The sequence below is a fragment of the Geospiza fortis genome, unplaced genomic scaffold, assembly GCF_000277835.1.
Source record: "Geospiza fortis unplaced genomic scaffold, GeoFor_1.0 scaffold157, whole genome shotgun sequence".
Taxonomy (NCBI): domain Eukaryota; kingdom Metazoa; phylum Chordata; class Aves; order Passeriformes; family Thraupidae; genus Geospiza; species Geospiza fortis.
The window spans coordinates 5,852,847-5,864,352 of record NW_005054314.1 but is presented as its reverse complement, the minus strand read 5'-3'; the positions used below and the strand labels follow the sequence as shown (position 1 = coordinate 5,864,352).

The window sequence follows — 11,506 nt, the reverse complement described above, 5'->3', positions numbered from 1 at the left end:
ACAATTATTTTCATAAAGTTATTTTATTGGAAATGTCATTTCTTCCCCCACAGTCTCCTAATTTCTTTTCAAAAGTATCTCAATAAAGAATTGCACTGGTATCAAGGCAATAATTGGGTTTTTGGAAGCATTTAACTTTTTAAATGCTTTTTTGGAAGCATTTAACCTGAATCATAAGGAATAATGTTAAGGAATACTGAAACTATTCCTTAACATTATTCCTTATGATTCAGGTCATCACACTGCTGCTCTCTGCTGTCCATAGGAAGAATCCACATGAAATTATTACAGATAAGGCATTCATTTTAGGCTCTATAACAAATATATGTACACTGGAAATTTTTCAATTCTAATTTTGCTTTCTTATGAAAATCAAATCTCATTGTAACTGGCAAGAAACAAAAACAAAGAAAATTCAAGTCATTGCAAATACCATGAGTTAAATGTGAGAAGAATCAGAGGGTTTTGCAAAGCAGTTGCACTCACACTTGAATTTTGTACAAACTATGAGATACACGCTCACCTTTAGTCCTTAATTCTTTATTTCTGTTTTACCACGAACTGATGAAAAATTCATTCAATGAACACTTTCCAGTATGTAATGAATGGATAATTAGATCCAAATTTCCACACTGCAAGTGGTCTCTCCATGGGCTGACTTCAAAACATTACAGAGAATATAGTTGTCACTTAACAGTAGTTTGCATATTTTCCATCATGACAAGACAGAAAATGAAACTTTTAAGAACAAGAAATCTGAAACAGCTCAAAGATTTAACAATAGAAGATGAAAAAATTATTAAATTGGATGATTTGAAGTCATTACAATGAATACACTTCCAGGACAGGAATTCTTCTAAAAGGAAAAGTCTTTCACAGTAATACTTTCTATTGACCTGGGTTCTCCTCCATACAATTTAAGAAGAAATGCTTTACATGAAGCAGAAAACAATTCTTGTCAACTGATGACACAATCCATGATAGATGTAATTGTGTGGATACATGTATCAGGTCCAAAACCTGTACCTGATACATATACAGCAACCTTTGTGAGAACATATATTTAGCCTATAATAAGAAAAAGGATGCGACTGAAAACATGAAATTTTGCACAATGTGGGCTTAGGTGTTCCCCATTCCTATGGCTTTATTCTCCTGAGATTCAGTTTATTCTGCCCCTTTTCCTCTGCCCATCACTTATCATTTCACTTTAATGGAACACCCATGGCCTCCTTAATAAAACCCTTCAGAATCCTGAAAATCTGACAGTTATGCCAAATTATATGTGCAACACCAAACAGGCACAGCTACAACAGAAATTGTGAATCTATTTTTGCATGGGTATATCAGAGATATTCTGATTTAAAGTTTGGCTGCAAACGCAGTGAGCCTATTTAGATTTTTGGCCTCTTGCTCCAAAAAATCCCTTCATCCATTTTGTTTAGGATGCTTCTTCTGCTCCAATTCCTGATACAATGGGGAAAAGGGCCTTGATAAATGCCTGAAAAACACCAAGGAAAACAACTCACAAATACAAATTTTTCTGCATTCTGAGTTAACAATAGCAGCTGGATTGTTCCCAACACATGGATGGGATTAGTCAGTCTTCCAGGTGCTCATGGCTACCACCAATAAACAAAACTGTCTTAATTACGATTTAACATAAATTAGGATTAGCATACCCAGGAAGGCTTAGTGGGTTATCAGCAGTGTGCATTATACCTAAGCTAGCATTTTGTGTGCTCTCGGTTATACCATCTGTTTATCTCCTCATGTAGGTTGACTCTGACACAAAAGGATTTCATGACAGGTAAGGTGGGATTTCTAAAATTCTGTATAGAATATAAGCCTAAAAGCATTACCACCCAAGCAGCCATGTACTTCATCCAGCATGTGGGATTCATTTTTAATTAAACTGTTTATTTTCAATTTAAATGCCTGAAAATGCCCTTACATACTGTAAAGGAAATGTTTCCCAAGTAGTGGTCAATACCTGTGACTATTTCCAGAAACACTCTGTTCTCATTTTGTTTTTATGCAACATTCTTGTGAAACCTGGACTATTTTCACACTTGATATTCACAGCATGTACTTATTCAAAGAACTGTATTCATAAGCAAATTATTAGGGAAATTAAAAAAGGACTTTTCTAGTGTTCATATACCCATAAATGACAAATTTAAAACACAAATATGTTTAATAATTGCTTGAAATTTTTCTTTTTTTTTCTTTTTGCTTATTTTGGAAGTCTTAATTCACTTTTATTGCGGAAAATTATTTTGGTAGGTCTTAGAATATAAACTGTTGTCAATCCAGAGACAAACATCCACAACATCCACATCTGCATAGTGGAGAAGGACATGAAATATAAGGATTTCAACTCATCCCTAATTCTGACCCAAACCTCACTTTTGTGTCACCAAAAAAACCCATTCCCCCTCTAAGATTGGCAATTTGCTTGCCAGTTTCCCCATTCTTGCCAGACGTAGGCAAGATATGATGAATGGCTTTGGCAGAGCTACCCTCAGCAGGATGTTAACATTTCCACATGAATATCAGCAGCTCCAGCTCTCCTACAACACAGAGCCACAGAGGAGAACAGAAAGCCATGGAGAAGTCAGACCACAAATTGCAATTCCACATTAGGACTTGCACATGAGATGTTGCACTTTAGGAACAAAAACCCACACGTGCAAGGTTGAAATTAAAAGTCAATCTGAAGTTTTTATCTCCAGAGATATTTCTACAAATAAATCATATTTTAAAGTTCCTTCAAACATTGAAAAATATTCCAGGAAATTGCCAAGAAAGAATTTGATGCCAGCAGAGTACTTCCCATGACAATACTCTAAAAAATCCATTACATTTATTGTGTGATAATTCTTTCATATTAGAAAACCAGGACAAATGTGTTGTGAAATCTCTGTGAAAAGAAACTATAAATACTAAAAAATCAATACCTAATTCTGGTAAGGCTGGAAAATGCTTTCAACACTCTCATGGTTAAACCCCAGATGGTAACTGAGCCCCACACAGCCTCTCAGTCACTTTACTCAGGTGGGTTGGGGAGTGAATAAAAGTAAAAAAAAAATTATTGGTTGGGATAAAGGAAGTTTAACATGCAAGGCAAACCAAGGGACTCATTGCCCATGTCCCATGGCAGGCAGGGGCTCAGCCATCCCCAGGGCAGCAGGGCTCCATCACCTCTAACAGTGACTTGGGAAGGCAAACACCATCACTCCAAACGTCCCCCCTTCCTCCTCCTCCCCAGATTTCCATGCTGAGCTGGTGCCATATTATGGGATATGCCCTGGGTCAGCTGGGGTCAGCTGTCCTGGCTGTGTCCCCTCCCAGCTCCTTGTGGAGCCTCTGCCTGGTGGGGTGGGTGAGGAGCAAGAAGGGCCTTGGCTCTGTGTTAGTGCTGCTCATGATAACGAAAACAGCCCTGAATTATCAACAGAAATCCAAAACATAGGCCCATACCAGTTACTATGAAGAAAATTTACTCTATCCCAGCTAAAATCAGCACAAATATTATTTAAAAATGCATTATCAGCATAATCAATGAGCTTCAAAGGCAGTTTTCTGATTTAGAAAAAAAAAGGAAAAGAAAATAGAAGCGTTTTTTAAAAAGGGGGCTTAAGGTTGTGTGGAGGTGAGTCTTAGCAATTTGGACCCCTGCCTATCATCATGAATTCTATTCCTGGAAACAAATATGCTGCAGGTACCCCATTTTTATAGAATGATGCTGTACAACTATAAGAAAAATCATTTGCCAGAAGATTTAGCATGCAAGGAAATACTCATCCAGGGCTTGAAATGTTTCTAGCTTCCACCTGTTCTCCCCAATATCATCATGGCACAGTTCCTGTTGTACTGATCCCTGATCCAGGGTTAAGCACCTGATTTTTGAGACACAGATGGTGCACTTGTGGCTGCACTGATGTAGAGGGGATTTCAGTGCTCTCTCCATCCCCTGACCTTAGAGGTTTGTGAAAGGGGATGACAGAAGTGCAAGAAAAATAAAGAAAGCAACGGACAACCAGGTCTGTCTGAGACAAGATGAGTCCAGCAACTCCATGTGCACAACATGTACAGTAAGGGGTGGTTTCCTTTGTTTTTCAGAACAAGTACAACTAAAGTAACTAGAGAGGAAGCTACTGAATTGCTTCTGTCAGATGTAATGAATTAATAGTTTGCTCTTCCCCCTCTGGATTCAGAATTAATTCTCAGCCTATACTGGCATTTCTCTCACTGGACAATTTAATTTTCATCATTAAAGCCCTGAGTCTATTACAACTGACACAGACGGACACCAGAAAAAAATCTGTATAAATTTGGTAAACTTGTTAATATCGATGATTCTGAGTATTATTCAAAATTCTAATTAAACACCAATAAGCTGTTTTAGCTAAAGAAAATCTTACATTAACACTAACGGAGACAAAAATGTATTTCACTGATAATAGATCTGACTTCTCACTTAGATTTTGATTAAGTTTAACCACATTACACATCAAAGGAATTAACTGCTTTCCTGAATATAGGTCCTCTTAATCTATTGGTTCCATGGTGACATGATGACTGATCTTACAGAGCAGGGAACAAATATCTACTGGTCTCCAGATCCATTACTTGTGACAACACCAGCAGTCAATTACTCAAAAAATTATGCACAAGTTGATACACTCAGATTTGACATTCAATTTTGTGTTAATTTATATTAATGTTAAATTATGAGCATTCCCACAAAAACATGATCATTTCCTTAAATTACTGTGAGGAGGAAAAAATTGTAGTAGTATTCTGTTAATACTGCCACACAGCTCTGGTGGAAATCACTGTTTAACAATTTCACCATAACAAATACTTTTCTGTATCCCTTTATATAAGTTTCATAATAATGACTGTAAGAAGATACACAAACAACAAGCAGAGCATGAGTGATACATTTTGGGTACCTTGCACCAAATATAAAAATGTCTAGATGCAAAACAGATTTCCTAAAGAATTAACAGGCTGACATGAAGATAAGCCATGCACACTAAAAGCTGGAGTGATTTTAAGCATGAGTAGCTGATATGAGGCTATCCAACATTTAATACAAGGCCACATTTTTATTTACACCTGAAAAGAACCAATTAAATTAATGTCCTGGAAACAGCCACATGTAATAGTCCACCATAAATCTTTATGCATTCTTGCATGTATTTTAAAGACTTTTCTTCTTCTTTGTTCTTTCCAATGCCAGCACAATGGTTATTGCCTTCCCTCTCACAATTCAGATATTGGCTGCACCATCAGGACAGACAGAGGCATGATGCTCAATAGTTACACCTATAATTTGAAATTGTCCATGCCCTTAAGAATATTTGCTCTGGAATAACAGCAGGGAGTTACTCTTTTCCCCTTCCCCAAAAATTTTCCTTTTTATGTGCCTGTTGAAATACTAAAAAAAAACATACGGAGCAGCACGTGCTAAATATCCACTGCAAATCATTCTTAAATTCAAAACAAAATACTTGATTCAATAAGAACATGCACCACTTAACATGGAAAAAACCCACAGGTTTAATCCCTTGGGAACTACTATCATTCCCGACTTACAGTTTAATTTTTTGGTTTGTTCACATTTATAGTAGCCTTAGAGAGTCTAGAATAAAATCTTCAGTTTAAAAGAATGCTATCCATTTGAAAGCAACTCAGAGTATGTTACCTAATATCAAAGAACAGAAGTACAAAATTGTTATGAATATCATTGAAAGTAATTGCAGTTTTCTGGGATTTTCAACTCTTTAATCTGGTTATGTGGATGTACCCTGCAATGTTATCATGGCTAATAAAAATTAACTTTTCTCTACAATTTCTTGGGAAGTTCAGTAGCACTAAGTGCTAAAAGCAAGGAAAGAAATGTGCACACATAGGGAGATTTCTGCAGTGACCATTTTGAATTTCCATAGAATTATTTTTTTCTGAAATAAGGAACAGACTTCTAGAACTCTCATAACAATACTGACATAAAACACTGAACTGGTGGGACTCCCAGTACTCCCTGGAAGACTCAGGTTGGTCTGCTGTTAATGTAATCAAAGTCAACAAACAGGACTTATTAACAAACTAGGATCTATCATACCACTGGGGAAAATAAAACAGAACGTTTTTGAATACACTATGCACTGCTCCACAAGGTCTCAGTCCTCAGGTGGTTTTTGTTATTTTCCTAAAATCCACCAAAACTGCAGAGTATATTGTATTAATGATGTACAGCAACAGCACAACTGAAAAACAACATTACAAAACTAAAATACAAAAACAGTCCTCCTACTTTGACCGTGTTAAAAAGAGAAACATATCTGAGAGAAATTATCTCTGTTTTCTGATCGCAGTGCACAGGGGTGACCATCAGTGACAGCACAGAGCAGCCAGCACCTCCATGTAGGGTTTTGCCTCCATGATGTCACAGAGCAGTTCCATGAAATGACAGAAAGATCCTTCCAGGGTGACTGTTCATGAGATCACCCCGTAACCGCCCACACACCTGGCCCAGAGTTCTCCTGCAGCACCATCAGGTGTGGAGCACAGCCCAGCAGCACAGGATGCAGAGCAGCTCCCGCTGGGGCAGGTCCCTACAGCTCTCCCACGATGGATGCTGTGGTGCTTAAAAAGAAGGGCTACAGCCTCGGTGATACTCTTGGAGAAGGCTCCTATGGCAAAGTGAAAGCTGCCTACAGCCAGCGCCTGAAATGCAAAGTGGCCATCAAGATCATTGACAAGAAGAAAATTTCTCAGAATGTCCTGGAAAAATTTCTCCCCAGGGAAATGGAGGCTTTGATGAAACTGCACCACCCCGCAATCATCGAAACTTATGAGATTTTTGAGACTTCCTCTGGGAAAGTGTACATCGTGATGGAGCTGGGGGAGAAGGGGAGCCTCCTGAACTACCTGAGCAGCCAGGGGGCGATGGAAGAGAGCACCGCTCGCTACAAGTTCCAGCAGCTGGCTTCTGCCATCCAGCATTGCCATGACTTGGACTTTGCCCACAGGGACCTGAAATGTGACAACATCCTTCTCGATGATTGTCTTAACTTTAAACTCTCAGATTTTGGTTTTTCAAAACCCCTGTCTCGAGATGGAAATGGAAAAACTATTCTCAGCAGCACCTTCTGTGGGTCTCTTGCGTACTCAGCCCCCGAGCTGCTCGAGCATATTCCTTGTGACCCCAGGATTTCGGACATGTGGAGCCTGGGCATTATCCTGTATGCAATGCTTTTTGCTTCACAGCCATTTGACAGTTCCAACGTCAGGGAAATGCTCCAGGTTCAGAAACAACAGAAGATTCCCTTCACGAAGGCAAAAAATCTCTCTACAGACTGCAAGAACCTCATTGTCCACTTGCTCCACCCTGATGTGTCCCAGAGGCTGCGCATAGATGAAGTTTTGAGACATCCCTGGCTGCAGAACTCAAAACTCACGCGCAGCCTGCGATCCCCAAGCGACCCCAAAACCAATGGCAAGAAAAGTCCCAGAAAAAACAAGATGGAAAATCCTATTGTGCGTAAGTGTAAGGAGTGGAGGAGGAAATCAGATTCTCTTAAGGATGCTTTCCTTTAACACAACGTTGGCCTAACCTGTGAACCGCATTAGTTTAAACTCCCATTAAAGAGAACCTGTCTAAAATTCCACGTGGCAGTTGTGTCCCTGCTCCTGCACAGTGCTCTTGAAGGAGGAGCTTTACCACTGCCAAAGTCAGGACTGTGAAACATGAGGGAAATAATGAGGGAGGGAAGCTTTAGAACATGTAAACAAACTGCAGATGAGCACTTTGTATGTAATACTTGAAGGAGGAATGTATTTCAAACTTAACAATGAAATTTGTTTTTATATATCTGAATATCAGACCTGGCACACTTTATAACAATTTATAACTATTTCAATATTCAGACTCTAGGATCTGCCTAGATATACTGCTTATGAATCGAAATTCAGCTGATTTTCTCTTTTAAATTTGAGTCTTTCAACAAAAAAATGTGCAACGGAAACCATTTCCCTATTCTTAAAAATTAACAAGGATTACAAATCAGTTGTACCATAACACAGGCTTTAAGTCAAAAGGCATGGGGGAAGAGCTTTCATTAACTAGCATTAATTAGGAAGGAAAAATTTAAAAAAAAACACACATCCAAGCATCAACTGCCTTTTAACTGAAACTTATTGGCTGAACAAAAGACGTGCATGAATTCTTTTTTCTATAACAAGAAATATTATGTTAGACATTAAAAAATAAAACATAGATCTTCAATGCTATTGTTGTTTAGCCTAAAACTTAAAAAATAATGTTAATTATTTTATTTGCATTACAGTCCTGCAAGGTAAAAGCCTGCAAAATGAGAAGTCTCCTGTCCCACTGGTATAATACATTTACCTCTAGGTCCCCCAGGATTGATTCAAATGGATAAGTTATGCAAGCACACATTTACAGTCCAGCCACTTCCTGCAGAAAAGCATCAAAAAATGTCATGTGGGTAAAATCCAATCCCAGTGGAGACTTTGGGAGGTTTATTACTCAATTCTTTGGTACTCAAATAATTGTCTGTCACTAAAAGCAAAGAAAAACAAATATAATTTCATGGGTCTGCTTGGCTAGATACATTTGACCAACTATCAATCTACGAGGGTATTTATCCAGCACCTGAGGATGTCATGCACACAAATGATGATCATTTACTACTGATTAGAAAGGGTCAGGCTACTATGTTTAACTCTCTATAAAATAAAGTTGAAGTGCTGCTGAAAAGCAGCAAAGTGTCAAAAAGTATTCTAACATACAATTTGACAAGACAAAAATTATGTTTATCCATTATTTCACCCATTATTCTTTACAGAAAAGCTGCTTTTCCCGTCAAAATATTATGCTAAAATATCAAATATAAAATACTGCTATCGACAAAGCCTTTATATAACAAAAAAGCTGACCATAATTAAAACTATTATTTCCATTTAGTAAATGTGGACAACTAAATCTATTCTGGGGGAAAAAAACCTTTTTGCTTAATAATGTAAGAGATTGTTTTTGATGCTAAGAAATCAAAGGCACTCTGGAATAATTACAAACCTTACTCTGAATAGTCTTCTGCCTCAGAGAGTGGATTAAAAGATGGATTGTACAAACAGCCATTCAGCAGAGCTCTCACTATCCTAAATAATCCAAGGAGAGACAAAGTCAGATCCAGCTCTAATTAACACTCATTGCTCATGGCAGGAGAACATTAACATGGTACATTTCCACTGGCACATGTTTAGAAGTCACAGCCATTGAAAAAGACACTTGGACAAACAAAATGGAGCTTATGAATTCTTTGAGATAGCAGTTCAGTAGAAAGCTTAAAAATACAGCTTATTGTTATTTGCTTTCATTGATTTAATCTGGGACCAAAACAAGTGGTAAAAAAAACCGTGAAGCCACGGAAAAAATTTTCTTATTCTATTTTAATTTTACCACTTACTATTGCATTAGCAGACACCAGACACAAGAGGAGACAACGTGACTGGAAATAAGGGGATGTGCCACAAAGAAGGTGTGACACCTCTTCCTGGTGTACTGGCAGCTCCTTAAGCAGCTCAAGCACATTCTTATATCCAGTTCTGTGTCTGTGGCCAAAATATGTCTAAGTGCACAGCCAAAATTAAAATGCAGGACAGCTCCCTTACCCAGAGGCCTTTCCAGGTGATTTTATTACAGATGTGAGCTGCTCTGTTGTGTAAACTCTATAAAAGAGAGCCTGACATGCATCTAAGGGAGAGTGTATTTTGTAATTCTGGTCTACTTGGGAATTCAGTTTTATTCCACTCCTTTTAGTAAGACAGGACATGCCATTGAAAAACATATATAAGTCCTAAAAAGCTTCTAGAAAAAGAGGACCTATGAACTGTATTGGTGAATGCCACAACAAAACAAACTAAGCTACTAAAACTATCATTTCAGTTGAATGCAGTTAATGGGGTAAAATGTGTCCTGCTAAAACTCTGTCAAAATGACACTGGGTTTACCTTAACTAAAAATCATGGAATAATATATTTACTATGGCTGGAAAAGATCTCTAAGATCTCAAGCCCAACCATTAAATCAACACTGCCAGGTCCACCACTAACCATGTCTCCAAGCACATCGTCTATGCATTTTTTGAAAACTTCCAGAGATGGTGATTCCATCGTGTTGCTGGGCAGCCTATTCCAGCGCTGAAGCCCCCTTTCAGTGAAGAATTTTTTCTTGACCTCCACTCTAAACCTTCACTAGCACAACATTCCTCTTGTCCCGTCGTTTGTTACCTGAAGGAAAACACCAGCCCTCCCCTGCCTGCAGCCTCCTTGCAGGCACTTGCAGAGTGGTGAGGTCCCCAAGCCTCCTTTTCTCCAGCCTAAACAACCCAGTTAACTCAGCTGCTCCTCAGTTCCCTCAGCTTCCATCTCAGATTTCAAGAGGAATCAATACCACTCACCTAGCACTGGGGAATGAAAATGGAGATTGTTGTAATCACTAATGTTTCAGATCAAAATTTAATTTGCACTTTCCTCTACACATTACAAGTGATTAAGTGAGTTTTAGAATCATCTTTTCCTTAGCCAGAAGTGTCCACATTTCCTTATCTTAAATCATTGGCACTTAAATTAATGGCTTTTATCTAACATATACAGTAGTAATAATAAATATTTATGATAACTATATAAATTTTGGCTGTATTAACATTATAATGTAAAGAATCTTTATTTTATTTGCCTCGATAAATCAAAGATTAAACTCACTCAGACATTTTATCTTGCTTGCCTTTAGAATAGTTAAAGAAATTCACTTTAAATATGAATAATATGTCTTCATTTTATGAGCTTTGTTCATTTCCATAGATTTAGTTTGAAAATAAAATTATTTCTAGTACTTACTGGAATGCTGAAATAAAACTATTGAATTAATATTTTTTGTCTCCATCTAAAAATCACTTGAACTCATTTGGAGGGGTTGGATTCTTAAAGGAGAGCCCACCTCAATTTATTCCCCTTGCTATGGCACTCAGAGCCATACGAACCATCATGGACATTCCATCAAAAAATGAGGTTCAGAAAGTTACAATTTGTCAAAAAGTCTCAGTACTATCCCTTGAAATACCATGCATAATATTTATCAAAGTATATTTCAACACTCAGCTTCACAATGAAATTTTGTAAGATTTCTTCCCAATTCCTGCAAGGGTTTTTAGTTCAATGAGAAATAATTATTTTTCTCACACAGATACTGTTTCCAAAATAAAACCTATAAACATGATCACAATGGTCTCTGTATAGTCAGTAGAAGTGCTTCAAACCACAAAAAGAAAAATTCTAGCGGATAACTTTGTTGGTGGTACAAAAGGGTGTGATTTGGTGGAATTGTGCAGAATTTGCATGCAGCACACACCAATTTGACTGAGAACACAGTGTCCAGGACAGCACTCCCATCTCCTGGAGTATCATTGCA

The 11,506-nt window shown here is 37.8% G+C and overlaps 1 protein-coding gene across 1 annotated transcript; it reads left to right on the top strand.

Moving 5' to 3' along the window:
* The first annotated feature begins 6,610 nt into the window (after nt 1-6,610).
* Nucleotides 6,611-7,746, top strand: LOC102045288 (testis-specific serine/threonine-protein kinase 2-like). The gene has a single exon (XM_005419855.1). It carries the CDS (start codon nt 6,643-6,645, stop codon nt 7,609-7,611), a length of 969 nt encoding a protein of 322 aa, XP_005419912.1. The 5' UTR covers nt 6,611-6,642; the 3' UTR covers nt 7,612-7,746.
* The last annotated feature ends 3,760 nt before the right edge of the window (nt 7,747-11,506 follow it).